Consider the following 17,767-nt stretch of genomic DNA (forward strand, 5'->3'; position numbering starts at 1 on the left):
GAGCTCATGTTAGTTCATACATTAAATAATGTTAACTAACGAACCCTATTGTAAAGTGTTACCATAATTTACTAAATAATTAATTGATTTGAATACACAACTAAACTTAATATTTACATCCATGTTGCAAAAAAAACATTTGCAAACTCTTTAGCGTGGTCTGAATTCTCTGATCTCTGTCTCCCACAGAAACACCATTACCGAGAGTTACCCGATGAAGTCCAGGAGACGCTGGGATCCGTTCCTGACGAGTTCGTCTCCTACTTCATCTCCCGCTTCCCTCTTCTCCTGCAACACACACATCTGGCCATGCGTTCCTGTGCAGCGGAGCGGCCGTTCCTGCCTTACTATCACTCTTCTGAACTGACTCAGACTCCGCCCACACGGACTCCTCCCACAGAGACCCCGCCCACTCTGAGCCGGCCCACAGAGACTCCCACTCAGACCCCACCCACAGAGACCCCGCCCACTCAGACCCCGCCCACTCTGAGCCGGCCCACAGAGACTCCTACTCAGACCCCACCCACAGAGACCCCGCCCACTCTGAGCCGGCCCACAGAGACTCCTACTCAGACCCCACCCACAGAGACTCCTCCCACTCAGACTCCACCCACAGAGACCCTGCCCACTCTGAGCCGGCCCACAGAGACTCCTCCCACTCAGACCCCACACACAGAGACCCCGCCCACTCTGAGCCAGCCCACAGAGACTCCTCCCACTCAGACCCCACCCACAGAGAACCTGCCCACTCTGAGCCGGCCCACAGAGACTCATACTCAGACCCCACCCACAGAGACTCCTCCCACTCTGAGCCGGCCCACAGAGACTCCTCCCACTCAGACCCCGCCCACAGAGAACCTGCCCACTCTGAGCCGGCCCACAGAGACTCCTACTCAGACCCCACCCACAGAGACCCCGCCCACTCTGAGCAAGCCCACAGAGACTCATCCCACGCAGACCCCGCCCACAGAGACTCCACCCACACAGACCCCGCCCACCGAGACCCCACCCACTCGGACCCCGCCCACAGAGACCCCACCCACTCGGACCCCGCCCACCGAGACTCCACCCACACAGACCCCGCCCACAGAGAACCCACCCACTCGGACCCCGCCCACCGAGACTCCACCCACACAGACCCCGCCCACAGAGAACCCACCCACACAGACCCCGCCCACCGAGACCCCACCCACTCGGACCCCGCCCACAGAGAACCCACCCACTCGGACCCCGCCCACAGAGACTCCGCCCACTCAGCCTGAGCTCAGCACAGTGATGCTCATACAGACAGACCCACAGGAGGCTGGAGATCCGTAGAGTCACGTGACCCGTTCAGACACTTTCCCGGGATTAGTGTGTGTGTGTGTGTGTCTGTGTGTGCGGTCTGGACCTGCAGTGTCTGGGCTGTGTCTCGCAGAGGACGCCATCGCATCTTTCAGTGCCTTACATGCTCACTCCAGACGAGCCGAGATGGAGGAGGAGAAACCCTGCAGTCGTTCCTCCTCTGAGTGAGGGAGCTTCCGTCGCTGAACACTCGACGTGAACGCCGGAAACCCACTGTGCAATGTTGACAGAGAGCGTGTTATTATATATATATATTTTTGTACATATTTTGATCATTGATAATCGGTTGAAGTGGCCATTGATTGTGCCTTTTTTTAAATGCCACTGTGTCTCGGTTCTGAAGAGTCTGATGTCTGTGATTCTGCTTTTGCTGCTGAGAGATGTTAAAGGAATAGTTCAACCAGAGATGAAAATTCACATCCATACACAGCCCCAAAATGACCAAACGTCGTGTGTTAAATCTTCTGAAGATCGCATTAGAATTTGACTTACTTCTCATTCACTCATGACTTGTAAAGACGTCACACCCGATTGGTTCTCACACATCATGTGATCAATCACAGCACGGCATCGGTGAATACTCAGTGTTTCTCAGACAAAGCTGTCGAATGGCTTCAGGAAACTTTAAACACAGTTCTTCTACTTCTGGTAAAGTTTCACATCTGATTGAGCTTTTCCTTCGCTGTCTCCAACATTACACCAACTGTATTCCGCTTTCAGAAGTTCTGGATATACGTCCAGGACACACGTGGTCATTATCCTGTATTGTGCTCATACACTTTTATATGTTGCCATTGTTTAAGAAAACATGGTGCGTTCTGGATTCTGGATAGTGCGGATACGTTTTCTTTTAGCTTCACTGTAAAAAATGCTGGGTTGTTTCAACCCAATTTTGGGTCAAATATGGACAAACCCAAACGTTGGGTTAAAAATGTGATTTAAAATGTTAACCCAACGGCTGGGTTTGTCCATATTTGACCCAAAATTGGGTTGAAACAACCCAGCATTTGGTGACTTTCTTAAATGGTTATTATAATGGAAAAGAATTGAGCTATTTTTCTAGTTTTTAGTGGACTCCTGATTTAAAACTGTGGGCTTTCTGTTATGAAATGCCAGGAAAGACTTTATTGTGTGTCAAGTACCAGAAGATGTACGGCATTACGGCATTGAGACGTGAAATGCTGCCGTTATGAACTGAAATATTCCAGATGGAGCTTTTATAATGTTACGTGTTTTTTTAATGTTCAGGATATATTTTTAAATGGCACGTTTTGAGGGGAAATGATTCAATGCAATGCCTTTTTACATGTAGTGTTAATAAAAGCTGCTATTGTGCAATGCCAAGCGAGTTTTTGCCATTCTCATATGAGTGCAAATAGCCAAGCGTATTCACTCCACCCAACATCGCTCAGATGTTTGACCTTTAGTTTAAATGACATGTAGTGTTTACTCTGTGTAATGCAGTTGTGGAGACCCAGTACGCCTCATTGCTGTTCACTAGTAAAGCAGAATCATTAGCACAACACTTTTTAACGTTTTTAAACTGGTTACATACAGCGAGTTTACACAAAAGGTCAGTTTTTATCTGTGCGTTTTCATTTCGGAGGTTATTAAGAGTGCTCGACACCATTATTTAGATGTACTTTATCACCCAACAGCAAACCGATGCTGGACCAATCACAGCCGTTTTGACAGGGCAAAGCATTTCACCGACTCGTAGCGTAGAGTTGGGTTTCTGTGGTTTGCCAGACACAAGTTCTTGCATGTACAGTCATAGACTGAAGTGATCACATGACCTGTTCAGTTCTGCTGGAGCAGTTCTGGACTTTGTCCAATGTGGAATGGAAGTACATTTAATTCAGTAATTTCACTATAGATAGCACTATAGTGAAACATATTATTAACTCTTGTTCATCAATTAACATTCAGCAGACGCCTTTATCCAAAGCGACTTACAAATGAGGAATACAGCGAGCGAGTCCTCGTGACGAGGCAACAAGTGCTCAACATACACACAGCTTAGAGTAGCATACGCCAGGGATTCAAGGAACAGGAGGATGTTTTATTTTCTGAAACGTAGCTTCGTAAAACGTAGTTTTTAACATATTTTAGATGTTGTAGAAGCTGAAATCACTGGCGGTGATCCATATTCACTCGGATACACACTCACAGTTCACCATATTCTGCTGTGGCGGAAAACAATACAATCAATAAAAAACTTTTTACAATTTTATTTATGTGTAAAAATAGGTAGCCTACATATTTCTCTTTGCTTTCCCTATAGAAATTAACAGATAACTGGATTCATATTTATGAACTTTTTGTAATTTTGTGGATAAGCGAATCAATAGTCAATAAAAAAAATAATTTTTCTATCGATTAGCTGCAATAATCTAGTGGGGGTTTTTTTTTTTTGTTATCTTCATTTGGAGACGCTTCTTAAGCTAATTTTAATGCATTTGTGATTTGTTTAATCTGTGTATTATGCAATTACGTTTTTTTATTCATTGCCACTTTTATGGTGAAATTACTGGTTTTCAAATATATGTATGATGATGCATCAGATTACATGAAAATGGGTAACACTATTTAAAAAAAAAAAATCATAAATTTTTATTGTTTATTTTATTTCACAAGAAACAGATGTTAATGAACTAGCAAATATAAAGGTAACACAATCATACAATTGTCCTCATAAATACTGGATTAGCAGAGTTTTCTTATTATTGCAATATTTCTGCATATTCGCCATCAGAAAGGTCAGATGTGTGTGGGAATACATATTTAATATCATATCTAGATCAGGTTCTGTCAATTCCCCATTGCCCAGTGATCACATGAGGAGCTAAAGCTACACTGTGAGCATGAACTGGATGTCATCAGTTTAATGATCAGATTGTCTCTGTTCTTCCACTGAGAGTCCATATGCACAATATTAACCTGGAAAACCATGTGTTGATGATAATGTCATGTACGGGTGAAACTCGGAAAATTTAAATATGGTGCAAAAGTTCATTTATTTCCGTAATTCAACTTAAAAGGTGAAACTAATATATTATATAGACTCATTACATGCAAAGTGAGATATTTCAAGCCTTTATTTGTCATAATTTTGATGATTATGTCTTAGTTTATGAAAACCCCAAACTCAAAATTAGAATATTGTGAAAAGGTTTCCATAAGCTGCAAGCCATAATCATAATCAAACAATACAATGAAGGAGATTGGTTCAATAAACAGAAACTCAAAATATTAAGTTATCTGAACCACATTAATCATCTAAGTTGATTTGACAAAAGATAAAACGTTGTGATAACAAATCCTAAAAATATTTTTAAGTGCAGTAAATTATGCATATTGCATGCAACTATAATCCTAACCCTATAGGCCTGCATAATATTACACTGTAAAATAAAGTGTAACCAAAACTACTAAATTAACAAAAAGGCAAACAATGCTTTATGGTTGGGTGCTTTTTTTATTGTTATTATTTATTTATTTTACATCTAGACTATTTTTAATGTTCTGTTCGGTTCATATTATCGTTATTATTTTAAATTGTTGTTAATATGTTAGTTTATAATGTTATGGAAATGCTTCCTTTGATTCTCAGGAAATCGAAAGTTAAGACCGTTGTTTTTCCCTGACCAGTTCAGCAGAAATCCCGCCCAGCAACACACACACACACACACACACAACGCTTTCGCTGAACAGAGAGTCTCGCATTTACTGCACTCTCACACTCGGCGATTATTGGGTAAATCTTGAGATGTGCAAATAATCTAAACATTGTGTAAGATATATTTTATTTACACTCGTATTACACATTACTTTATCTTGTTCAAAGGGTTGTCCGTCTGGAAGATTCGTCTATGGATGTAGAGAGGAAGCGGCTGAACTCCGGTCAGTGACTCGACAACTGTGAGTTTGTGTTTAATCCCAAAATATCCTAAAATACAATTCAGCCTACCAAGCTTCGTATTTCATTTCCTAGTATCACTGTAAAGCTGCTTTGAAACAATATATATGGTTAAAAGCGTTATATAAATGAAGGTGACTGACTTGACTAACTTGGGCTGGAGACGGCTGGGCTTCATTAACCTAGGCTACTAGTTTAATCAGTGTATATCAATATACAGGCTAAATACAACTTGAATAGCCTACTACTTACCATTAGTGTGCATTTTGGTTCTGTTTTTGTGTACTTTTGTAGTCAATTATCATCCATTATCATCCGCAGATTCCGATCGCTTCGTCTGTCCACGTGATTTTCAACCGATTTATGAATGACTGGAAAATTACTACTCCACTTCACATTGTCCAGTGAAATTTAAACTTGTTTTTGACTATCAATGAATTATATTTTAATTAAATTCACATTTATTTGTTGCCACTTTTCACAATAGCCTACATGTTGTTTTAAAGCAGAAAATGCATCTACATTATAATTTAGATTGATCTGTTATCAGAGGTGACTGTCTGAGAAATGTACAATCACACAGGTGGCAAATAATGTAGGCCCATTGAAGCCCATTGGAGTAATGAATACATGTTTGTTAAAAATTATTAGGATAGAAAAAAAATATTTGTAGTCTCTTGACAGGATTCAAACTGGAACTGACATAATATTTTTAAATATTCAATATTTATTTTTAATTGAATTGATACTGCCTTTGATTATTGAAAAAAAAGTTTTTAAATTGTTTGGTTTATTTGTTTCCTGCCATCGAACTAATAGATACTCAGTGAAAGAACCATATTTTGCTTATATTTTGCATATTTGGCAAACAAGGCCGTAGCCTACAGGCCTTTCTCATGAGGTTACGCAGGTGTGCGGGAGTGGCGGGGTTAAAGCCTTTCTCCTAGATCAACATTAGTAGAATACCAACAACGAAACCGACCGACGGGAAACCAAAAGATGAGACAAATGGGTGGTGAGGTGATCAAGAGGGGGAGAAGAACATTAACATATTCTTCTCAATGCACGTTTAAGCAATAGTACCTAGATTGTTAAAATACTTTAATATCTCTATCATCACCATTCATTTCAGTTTATATGCTGTCAGATGAGACCAAACATGACATAGGCCATATTAGAACACACTAGTTAATAAACAGTATGTAGTTGAAAGCATATGTCCTGTGAAGGAAATGACGTGTCATTGAGGTGCAAATGACGCTGTCTCTCCCGACAGAACCATCCTGTGCCTGGAGTGTCCCAACAGTCCTCATTCAGCATATTGATGAAATCCCTTGCACTAGATAGGCATTAGCATATTGTGATGAGAAAGGCCATTGTGCCATGTTTAATTCAGATGAATACCTTTAAAAGGATTTTTGAAGTACTAGGCCAGTAAATAGTTCTGCACGTACAGTATTTGCTCAGCCCTACAGTTCTCAATCAGACTGTTGAAAACCTACGTTTACACTAGTGCGTTTTTGTTTTAAAACACATAACTTTTGCTACGGTTACGTCTGCCGTCCACACTACTCCGGAGTTTTCAACCCTCGAAAACTGAGACTTTTGAAAATGTTGCAAACCCCGTCAGTCAAGTCTGGACAAAGACACACGCAACCCACACTGTAAAACATTGTCCCGCAAATGAATGTTAAAATACTAGCAACAATGTTGCCAGTAATTTCCTGTTAATTGTACAGTTCTTTACTGTAATCTAGAGTATGTTACTGTTAAAATACCATGCATTAAATTAAAACTTGATTTAACTCGACCTAACTTTTTTTGCAATAAAGATATTTTCACTGGATCCGCAACTACACAGTCACCGCCTGTTAAATAACCCTTTCAACCCCACAGGGAAGTCCTGTAGTGTCCACACTACAAACAGTAAAAGTAACATTGATGCAGTGTTATAATTAGATAATTATGTGAATATGTAAGTGATTGTTGAGCATTAGTGATGAACAACTGCTGTTAACAAGCAGAATCACTGAAGGAAAGAGAAACAACGAGAACAGGAAAAAGAAGAGACAAGCAGATACATCTCGGTTACTAACGTAAGCTTGGTTTCATGAGATAACGGGAATGAGTATTGCGTCGCTAGATGCTATGAGGATAACGTATATTTTCTCTGATTTATTGAATCCTTTTATTCAATAACGCAGTTCTATTGCACTGCCATTACAGTGCAAAGATCTGCACGCGCTTATTGGGTGAGCAGAGGGAACTGCACAAGCCTATGGCGAAGCGTCGCATTTGCATGAGCCAATAAGGGTGTATCCCACCGAACCGAGCACAGAACCCATCTAAAGGGGGCAGGGCATCTGCCTATATAAGAAGCTCATTTTGCCATGCGATTCAGGTTAATTCGACTGAATCGACGAATGCCAAGTCGTGTGCGTCATAGCACGGTCGTCTACGCAATACTCATTCCCATTATCTCAGGGAACCGAGGTTACGTGTGCTGGCACACAGCCAGCCCTCCGGGACCTACACAAATATACGTTTCCCACTATTAGCCTGCACGCACAGACTGCTTGTCTCTTCTTTTTCCTGTTCTCGTTGTTTCTCTTTCCTTCAGTGATTCTGCTTGTTAACAGCAAGGTCATGGAATACGAAGTGCAAGTCTTGATGATTGCGCCTTACTGGCCCACTTTGACTTGGTTCTCAGAACTGATGTTCATCTTAACAGCCCCTCCCTGGCAGATTCCCCTGAGGAAGTAGCTTCTTTCTCTGGGACGGTGCACCCAGAGGACTTAGGTGTCCTACCCCCAGCAGTAGTTGACATCATCACTTCAGCGATGAAACTATATGTCACCGCTATTGCTGCACATCACGACGCAGTAGTAGAGGATAAGTCTCTCGGGAAGCACAACCTGATCATCAGGTTCCTGAGGGGATTTTTTTGCCTCACCTTGTGTCCTCTTGAGACCTCCCCTTGGTCTTAGCAGCTCTGAGAGAGTGCCCTTCAAGCCGCTTCAGTCAGTAGAGCTTAGAATCCTGTCCCTTAACATGGATACTAGGGGTGGAGCCGAACCCGAATACGGTATTCGGAAAGGCACAAATAACGTGTTTTTTACAAATACTTATTTCGAACAAATACTTTAAAAAATATTTGTATTCGGGAACAAGAAAAACTTTATATCAAAAAGCTGCGTTTCCTCATGAGACCGCAGTGCGTGCCCGGATGAGTGAGAGAGTGACGGACACAGGCTGCTCCACACAGCAACAGAGAGGGCTCGGCTGAGCGAAAAAACACTTAACTCCATCACTATTTTTGTTGAATAGATGTTTGTACCTTAACTGGGTTCCTGAGGCAGTTTATAACTTTCGAGAAGTGGAGTTTGATCGGGAGATTATTCCATTACGCGGCATTATTGACGTCTGCAGTCGGGTGCTCTCATGTTAGCTCTGTTTACGTAACGTCAGCTGTTTAGCGCGGTAATTTAGACAATAGGCTGTTGACAGAGTAACGTTAACGTTTGGTTAAAAAGTTTAAAAAGCTTGTGTAGTTTTGTCGAATTGTATGCACGTGTGGGAGTTATATGGTACGTAAGTTACTCTGTCTGTTGCAGACAGCACGATGTAGGCTGTAGGCTAAAATGGTATTTTATTAGTTGTTGGTTTAACCATGGATGAGGTAATGGCTGTTGTGTTATTTTCTTTTCAATGACATTCCTTGTTTCATTGCTGGATTTATGGAAAAACATCAACCAATATTGCATATCCATAATTATTATAATGGATATAATTAAAGAATACTTACACATAACGTAAATTAGAAGTGTAACGCAATTTTTTTTTTTACGCCTATTTTGAATTTTACTCGAATACAAATACAAACACTTTTCCCCCCTCAACAAATACAGATACAAATAGCGGCTCCTTTGCACACCCCTAATGGATACGTGCCCAAAGTTCCCACCACTCCTTTCAGGGACCAGGTGGTGAACTTGCAAGCACTACCCCTGGAGGAGGCAGACCCAGCCTTACCTCTGCTGTGTCCCATTCTTGCTTTGCGTTTGTACGTTGACCGCACGTAGAGCTTCAGAACCTAAGACCAGCTCTTTGTCTGTTACAGAGGCCAGCAGAAGGGAAAGGTCTCCAAGCAGAGGTTGGCCCACTGGATAGTGAATGGCATCGTCTTACTGTATCAAATGGTAAATGGACTACATTTATATAGCGCTTTCACAGACCCAATGGCCACCAAAGCGTGTTTTCTCACATTCCCACATGTTGCCTCACATTCACCCATACACCGACGGCGGTGTCAGCCATGCAAGTCTTGCTCATGGACACCTCGCACTTGGTCAGGTGGAACCGGGGATTGAACCACCAACCTTCCGGTTAGACAACCTACATGAGCCACTGCTGCCCCGGTATCAAGTATCTAAATCAAGACACTCTTAGTGGAGAGTGTCTTAACACTCTTAACGGCTTGTGCCCCCTCGGAGTGAGGGCTCACTCCACTAAGAGTGTTGCGTCCTCCTGGGCGTTGGCGCAGCCTCACTGGCAGACATTCTTAGAGCTGCAGGCTGGGCAACATCTAACACGTTTGCAAGGTATTACAATCTCCGTTTAGAGCCCGTTTCATCCCATGTACTTGCTACAAGTAGCTAGTAGAGGAGGGGACTCACTCTCTGTCTTGCTTGCTGTGCCATTCCCCTCCAAGGACGGGAAACAAATGCCTATATTTCTCCCCAGGTGAGTTCCCCACCTGGTGAAGCCTGGTAGAGTTCCTCCAGCTACTGCGGCAGAGGCACCTGATGCTAGGTTTAGCACTCGTGTGTATGACCAGAAGGTCAGCCCGTGTACTAGACTAGGTGCTCATGTCTTGTGATCCCACATGTGTTTTCTTCCACGCTACGGCTTCCCTGTTGTTGAGCCCGTGTCTTTACCTTGCCAGAGTATACTCTGCCGGTATTGATTTCCACACTTAGTGTGGCTGGCTGTACCCTCCATATTTAGCACTGCCCCAATGGTCAGTCCATATGTGTAATCTCCACATGTTACCTCCCTACGGGGAGGATGTGGTCTCCATAGCATCTCTTTCCATTTGGAATAGGCTAACTTTCCCATTGTTATCCAATACCCACTGTGTGGGTCAAAGGAACAGCAGTGACTGGCTATCTTCGAGTAAAGCCCTGTCCTTTCTTTCGTCCCAACAGGTGAGAGGGCTACAGGAGGCTTACTCGTTGGGCTTTTTGTGAATTAATAACCAACTCATCTCTTTTTTTGATTATCAAAAGCGCAGGCCCGGATTTCATTCCAGTCTCTTTTTTCAGATATTCTTCTGATAGTTCACGTAGAATCCGACCATCTACTTCCTCTTCATGAAGTTTTTCGATGTACGTTTCTTTAACACGCTCGGAGAAGGGTCAGCAATTGTGGCGTTTTGGTAGGGCTTGCAGTTCGTCAGTTCAGTTCTGACGTAACGTCGAACATGACTGACTGATTACTATTGTAACTCCCTGCAACGAGGTTTGTTATTATGGGAAGGAGGAGGTGGGAACCGGCGAACATTTCAAAACTTTAATCATAAAATAAAACAAATACCAAAATGAAAGTATAAGCCACACAAAACAGAAACAAAACACAACATAAAATCACGCCTGTTCCTCTCTCAATTTCCACTGTTGTTGCTCCTCCTTTTATGCTTCCGCTCCTCCCTGAGAGATACGAGACCGGTGCGTCACGCAGGTGTCGCTCATTATAATCATTCCACCGGCCTCGCGCCGTTCTCCCACTGCCCTCGACCCCGTCCCGCTCGCCACACTCACACCTGAAGGAGGGAACAGAGACGTTAAGTCCCAACACCACAATTGCTGTATCACCGCTGAATGGCTGGGACCTACCACAGAGAGGGGTCTCACTCGCCTCTCCACTCCGACTTCACCAAACCGGAACTGGACAAATACTCTGATTCATTCTGACTTCTGACCTGTAATGCTCCTGAATCATAATCATACACTGTTCGCTCGTTGGCCAGAGGAGAACTGGCCCCCGACTGAGCCTGGGTTCTCCCAAGGTTTTTTTCTCCATTCTGTCACCTGATGGAGTTTTGGTTCCTTGCCGCTGTTGCCTTACCTTCTGGCTTGCTTAGTCGGGGACATTTAATATTCAACAATATTATAGATCTGCCTTAAAGGTGGACGATGATGAAATTGTTTTTTGTATTATTTTCATGTTATCACTGTGAAGCTGCTTTGATACAATCTGTATTGTAAAAAGCGCTATATAAATAAAGGTGACTTGACTTGACTTGACTTGACTCGCCAATCTCACTAGTCAATGTCCATTGGCTTGTTTTGTTTACACTCAAAGGTGACTGGGCTCTCAGACGAGATCCCTATTCATCATTTCAGTTCTGACGTAACGTCTCAGTTCCTTCCTACAATAGTAACCTAAACGTTCTCCATGCTCCTGTGCATGTCCATGAAATCACCTGAATAATTGATATTGAAAATCTAAGATTTTCATACTTTGTTTATTATTTCTGTTTATGGTTATGCCTATTTATGCATCTATAGCATGCACTTTGTTAATGCAGATGTGATGCAATAGCAATAAACTGTTAAATAAATGAATGCACTTGTCTGTTTAAACCCCTTGTTGTGTATTTATATAATAATTAAATTAATTAATCTGAAATGCATCCCACTTTTTGAAAACAAAATACAGATAAATGTATTGTTGATGGCTTTAAAATGTCTCTGCTTTAACAATGTAATTTCTGTTCTTCAAGGTCTGCAATGTAAAGGTGTCTGCATTTGTACTGTGAATGATCATTAGAAGACATTAAACAATGGGCAAGTATAATGTTGTTTTTATAACACTTACCAGTCATTGTTTTAAAGTAAAATATCTCACCTTAAACAATTTTTTGGTTTCCAGAAAAGCCAGAGGATCATCCACTGGAGATTTGGAATGAGTCTATGGTGAGCAACTGGTTAAGATCAATAGGAATTAAAGAAACGTACATCGAAAAACTTCATGAAGAGGAAGTAGATGGTCGGATTCTACGTGAACTATCAGAAGAATATCTGAAAAAAGAGACTGGAATGAAATCCGGGCCTGCGCTTTTGATAATCAAAAAAAGAGATGAGTTAGTTATTAATTCACAAAAAGCCCAACGACAACATGATAATTTAAACAAACAGTCTTCTGGAAAAAATGACCATGGAGAAAGTGCAATTAAATGTATTGACACCAGAGCAAATGTCAATGAAGAGAATAACAAAGAAGAAGATTCTGTACTTGTGGTAACAACAAAGAGAGATTCAAAACTACGACCTTTTGATATGAAAGGTGTTGATTTTACATATGTTAAGAACAGTGTGCTCTTACCAGAATCAGGGGTTAGTGATTTTATTATTCCATGTCATGAGTACAAGTCATTTGCCATTGCTGCAACACTGGACCGTCAAAGACTACAGGCCAAGTTCGCAAAGGAAGTGCTGAAGTTTGCTACTGGTTGTATAAATGTTCGTACAAATGGCACAATACATTTTGGTGTCATGGACAGTAGAGGTGACACTGGTTATGTACATGGTGAAATCATTGGTGTTCCTGTCGAGGAAAAAGATGTATACTATGATTCATTAGATTACATTGAGAGGAGTTTCTCTAGCTCTGATAGCGAACTTGTACGACTATGTATTGGTGAACCTCAGTTTGTTAAAGTAGTTTGTTCAAACAGCATTGTGGAACACTATGTTGTGGAGGTTGATATTAAGCCAGCAGTGAGCATAGTGAAGAACAAGGTGTTCTCTGTTAGCCTGCCAAATTTCAATGAGAAGGCAAACAAAGTTCAGTTTGAGAAGAAAACCGCTTATCGGAGAGTGGGTTCTAAAACAGAACCAGTGGCTGAAATGAATGAGTTCTACCAACTGATCAATTTTAGGGATGCTCAGAGAGAAGAGGCAGAGAAAACTGATCATTTCACAGCACCAAAACTGTGCCAGAACCTGGGGAAAAAGCTCAAAATGCTTGTAACGGGTGGAAATAAAATAATGGACAAGGAAAAATGGCACATACTTGTCACAAATCGATTTCAGGAGAAGGATCTGCAACACATTGATTTTTTGCTGAACATGAACATCTTCTGTGTGTTTGACTTTGATCCAGATTCCAATGTGTCTGGGTTATGCCATGAATACAATAAGCACCATGCAGTGAACCGCCATTTCATGCAAAACTACAAAATTCCCAGCGGCTTGAGCATCCGAGACTTGGAGAGTCATCTGCGTCTGTTTGATCAAACCAGCTGGATATTTTGCAATGGCCGGAGCGATTTTAAAGGCAACGAGCCTCCCTGTGATGAGAAGACCTGGGTCAAAACAAAAAGAACCCTTCTAAAAGATTGTGTGTCATTGATCTGCAAAGATATCTTGCCCAAAGGAACCTTTCAAGTGATCTTCCTTCTTACTTCCCCTGTTGACATACCATTCCTAAACACGTTCTATGAGTTCTTCACTGACATGGAAGGACATGAAGACATTATCTGCCTTGCTGAATCGGAGGAGAATTTCAAGGACTGGCAGAGGTTTGCTCTAGGATCCTGTAACATGGAAACAGTAAACAGTTCAAGTGTTGTTGGGATGACAATAAGTCAGGTAAATGCAACCCTGCAACAGGTCCAGCCTACCACTACAAGGGCCACCAAACGATTACCGATCCATGTCAAAGGGGAGTGTTTCCTTGATATTCGAGAGGAGGAAACAAGATGTTCATTGGAGATTCTGAGTCTAAACCACTGTGAAGAAACTAGTCCCGATGTCATGGAATCTGAAAAGGAGAAGATTGAGCAGCAGTTTTACCATGGAGGGAAAGTAACTTGGATGAATCTCTGGCTTGCAGATAAAAAAATCGTTGGGGAGGTAATTCAAAGAGATGCTTACAATGAAGTCAACAATATGGTGAAAGACTGTCTTTGCTGGAGTTTGGATCGGGCACCCATCAGCTGCATCAACATATACCATCATCCTGGCAGTGGTGGCAGTACAGTGGCAAGGCAGGTACTATGGAATAACCGAAGGGATCTAAGGTGTGCCGTGGTAAATCATTCAAAATCTGCATCGGTTGTTTCAGAAGATGCCGTTTGGCTTCGGGAATACGAAGAAAAAGATCCCCAAAAATGCCTCCCTGTTCTCCTGCTGTTTGAAGACTGTGATCAAGAGTATTTAGAAGATGTAAAGAATGAATTGGAAGTGGCTGTCAATACCAAGAAAATAGCACGTGGAACTCTCTGCTTCATTCTGCTAAGTTGTAGGCGATCGCACAATCCAGAGAAGATGTGCAGGGAATCACCTCAACAGAATGTTTCTATTACTCATAAACTTTCAGAGACCGAAAAAAAGCAGTTTTCCAAAAAACGACAAAGACTTGAAGAGCAGTTCAAGCCAGAATTCATTCTAACATTTGTCCTGATGAGTGAGGAATTCGAGAGCCACAAAATTGCTGAATATGTGAAGAAGTTTGTCAAGCATTTACTGCAAGACATTGACTACAAGTCTGTGGTTACTAAGCTTGTTCTGTATGTGGCATTGCTCAACACTTACGTGCAGAACTCGTTCATCTCTCAGTCACATTGCGAAGCTCTCCTGGCTCTGTCCATCTGTGTGGATAGGTTTCGACGACATGCCTTTGAGACTTCTCTAAGTGAGCAAGCTAAATTGGTCTTAATACACTTGAGGGATGAAAACACCTACATTAACTCCATCAGAATCATTCATCCACTGGTTGCAAAGGAAATCCTTCAACAATTTCTGGGTGACAAACAACAACAAAGTGATCTTGCTTTGGATCTTCTCAACAACGATATGCTTTTTGAGCACAGGTTTGGTAGAGATCAGTACATGAAGTTCTTGCGAGATCTGTTCATGACACGCCACAGGATCAGCAAAGGTGATAAATTTGACAGCTTTTTCTCTCCCCTAATTGAGCATGTGAGAGAGAAAGAGTGTCCGGATAAAGCCATTGAGCTTCTTAAAGCGGCTTACAAGCGTTTTAATGAGGATGCATTTTTTGCTCAGCAACTGGCTCGACTCAATTACAAACATGACAGATTTGAAGAAGCAGAAAAGTGGGCAAAAACTGCAGTAGAGAAAAGGCCAAAGAATTCCTACATTCTCGATACCAGAGGTCAGGTGTACAGGCAGTGGTTTGCAGCAAAATGTAAAGCCATGGAGCAGGATGAAAAAACACCTGAAAACACAGTAGATGCTTTGGAAACGGCACTAAAAGCCATTGAATGTTTCCAGGAATGCAAGAATGCAGCAGTTGAGGACAATGAGACCATGAACAATGCTGGATTTTTCGGAGTAGTAGAGGTAGGATGTGCATTGCTGAATCTAATGCGCACTCTTCGTGTGTTCTCAAAAAGAACGTCTTCAGAATTAATTAAATACCTCCTTACAGATTACATTCCTGTTGAGATAGAAGAACCATGGGAACATTATCACTGGAAGCTGAAAAACCTCCAAAAAATAATGCTGGAAGCACTGGAATGGATTTCGGAAGACTTGAGTTACTTCCAGACTGACCTGAAAACTGATGAGGAGAAGACATCTGACACTGTTGAGAGGACCATAAAGCATCCAATGCACTGGATGGTGAATAAATCTTTTGCTTATGGCAAATACTTCAGTGGTGCTTCTCTCATTACAGATCCAAATCAAGGGTACTTAAGTCCTTTCATGAAACGCATGTTGATTTATTATCATGGTGGCGGAAACATCACAACAATTTTTTCCCTCCTAACAAACCAGAAAGATGGCAACCCTGTGAGTGTTCTGGAGCACATTATTTCACTTTACCCAAGCAATCCTATGAGGGCACAAATGCTACCAGCGGACCTGGTCAAGTACATAGCATCCCACTTTGCTTTAAGTTGCCTCTCAACTCAGTCTTCTAAGCTGGCTGCATTTCAGGATCTACAAAGACTGAGTCACCAATTTCCTAAAGAGAAACTGAGATGCTTGCCAAGTGCTCTTTTCTTACTCGTCTTACTTTTCTGGCCAGAAGAGCATGACACAGAAGTGGAGAAAGAACACAAGTATGAAACTGTTCTCTCTGCTGTTGAACATCTCCAGAGAAACTACAACAAGAAACTGAAGGACATCCCTCCAAGGAAAAAGAGGATCTATACTCATTTCTTCCTGAGCAATGGGACTGGATTTGAAAAGTTTGTCCACAAGAGCAAGGTTGAAACGATCACAAAACTGCTGTCTGTTTCAGAAAAACGCCTGAAATGGTTTAGTGGAGAAGTTTGGAAAATGCCAGAAATCTCTAAATTGCTGAGATGTGTCACCGGCTGGACGGAGGATGAGAAGGTTTTTCTAGAGGGTCCCAAAGGAATGAAATTTCACATCCCAGCTCTCAAGTCATCCTCAGTACCCCATAACAATGAGAATGTCACATTTTACCTGGGCTTCACTTTTAAAGGACCTGTTGCATACAACATTACTGTACAAACATAGACAAACTTATGTACGTTTGGGATAGACAAGGCAGAGGGCCCAATATCTGTCTTTAGGTGCAAATTACAATTGAGGGAATCTTTAAGTCTTGCGTAGCTGAAAAGCCATTTTCCCTGGTGTATTAACATCAGCACTGTACATTGATAGTGAGAGATAGTTTGTTATTCTATGTTTGGTAACTTGATATATTTTGTGTACAATTAACTGTATTTCCCTCACAAATGTTATAAATGCATAGAGATATACTGAGATTTCAAAGTATTTCAAAGTAAAACTTTAAACACAAGATGTTGTCTGTAGACACTCCAAATGATTTATTGTAGCTCTTTTTTGATTTTGTAAGGAATTGACTCTGGGGGGATTAAAAACCTACTAATAAGGATGGAGGCCAATTGATTTTACTATTTGTTTTCGTCTGTGCAGGTTTTTGTTTCTAAATTTATTCTAAAGTTATTTTTTAACTTCTTTTTTTAAGTTCTTAGAGTATCTCATGAAGGATGGTGCTTTGTATAAGAATAAAGGAATTTATATTTAAAAGTCTAGGAAGTTTTACATGCCTTAAAATATTTTTATCACAATCCCTTTAACATTTATGTAATGGCCTCAGAAGTGGTCAAAAATGTATTTTCAAAATTAAATGTAACAAAAATAAATAAATGCAGACTAAGGATGCTTAGGTCAGAGACCATGTAGACTTACCCCAAAAGTGCTTAATTTTAGAACTACCAGTCATATGATAGATCATTACAAACCAATCACAAGAACAAATCACAGTGAAGAAAACTTGAATGACATTGATTTTTACTCAACTGTAAGATTTAAATGTACATATATCTTTTGTTCAGGAGACTCACTTAGTTGTTGTGACCAGTGATCACCTGGCCGTGAATAAAACTTAATTCCTGCAAAGAGCAACTTGGGAGTTGTGTCAGGTATATGCTGCGAAGCTGAGGAATAGAAGTACTAATGTTTCAAAAGACCACCG

At 41.4% G+C, this 17,767-nt stretch overlaps 2 protein-coding genes across 5 annotated transcripts in view; both read left to right on the forward strand.

Moving 5' to 3' along the window:
- ern1 (endoplasmic reticulum to nucleus signaling 1) overlaps positions 1–2,680 on the forward strand; it is a 43,262-nt gene extending 40,582 nt beyond the window's left edge. For both annotated transcript variants that reach the window (XM_079622901.1, XM_079622902.1), the window contains one exon: positions 190–2,680. In XM_079622901.1, the coding sequence (XP_079479027.1) occupies positions 190–1,317 (1,128 nt within the window). In that variant the 3' untranslated portion in view covers positions 1,318–2,680. The remainder of the gene's footprint in view (positions 1–189) is intronic.
- A 2,335-nt stretch (positions 2,681–5,015) lies between these two features.
- Positions 5,016–17,322, forward strand: LOC306996175 (sterile alpha motif domain-containing protein 9-like). Of its 3 annotated transcripts, XM_079608415.1 has the most exons (5): positions 5,016–5,101; positions 5,192–5,265; positions 9,384–9,462; positions 12,048–12,111; positions 12,197–17,322. In XM_079608415.1, exons 4-5 carry the CDS (start codon positions 12,108–12,110, stop codon positions 16,780–16,782), a joined length of 4,590 nt encoding a protein of 1,529 aa, XP_079464541.1. In that variant the 5' UTR covers positions 5,016–5,101; positions 5,192–5,265; positions 9,384–9,462; positions 12,048–12,107; the 3' UTR covers positions 16,783–17,322. The 3 variants fall into 3 exon arrangements, 2 of the variants coding, with proteins under 2 accessions (XP_079464541.1, XP_079464540.1); XM_079608414.1 differs by lacking the exon at positions 9,384–9,462; XR_013797023.1 differs by lacking the exons at positions 9,384–9,462; positions 12,048–12,111; positions 12,197–17,322 and adding an exon at positions 5,585–6,129.
- Positions 17,323–17,767: the final 445 nt, after the last annotated feature.

The sequence above is a fragment of the Phoxinus phoxinus genome (assembly GCF_949152265.1).
Source record: "Phoxinus phoxinus genome assembly, chromosome: 1".
Lineage (NCBI taxonomy): Eukaryota > Metazoa > Chordata > Actinopteri > Cypriniformes > Leuciscidae > Phoxinus > Phoxinus phoxinus.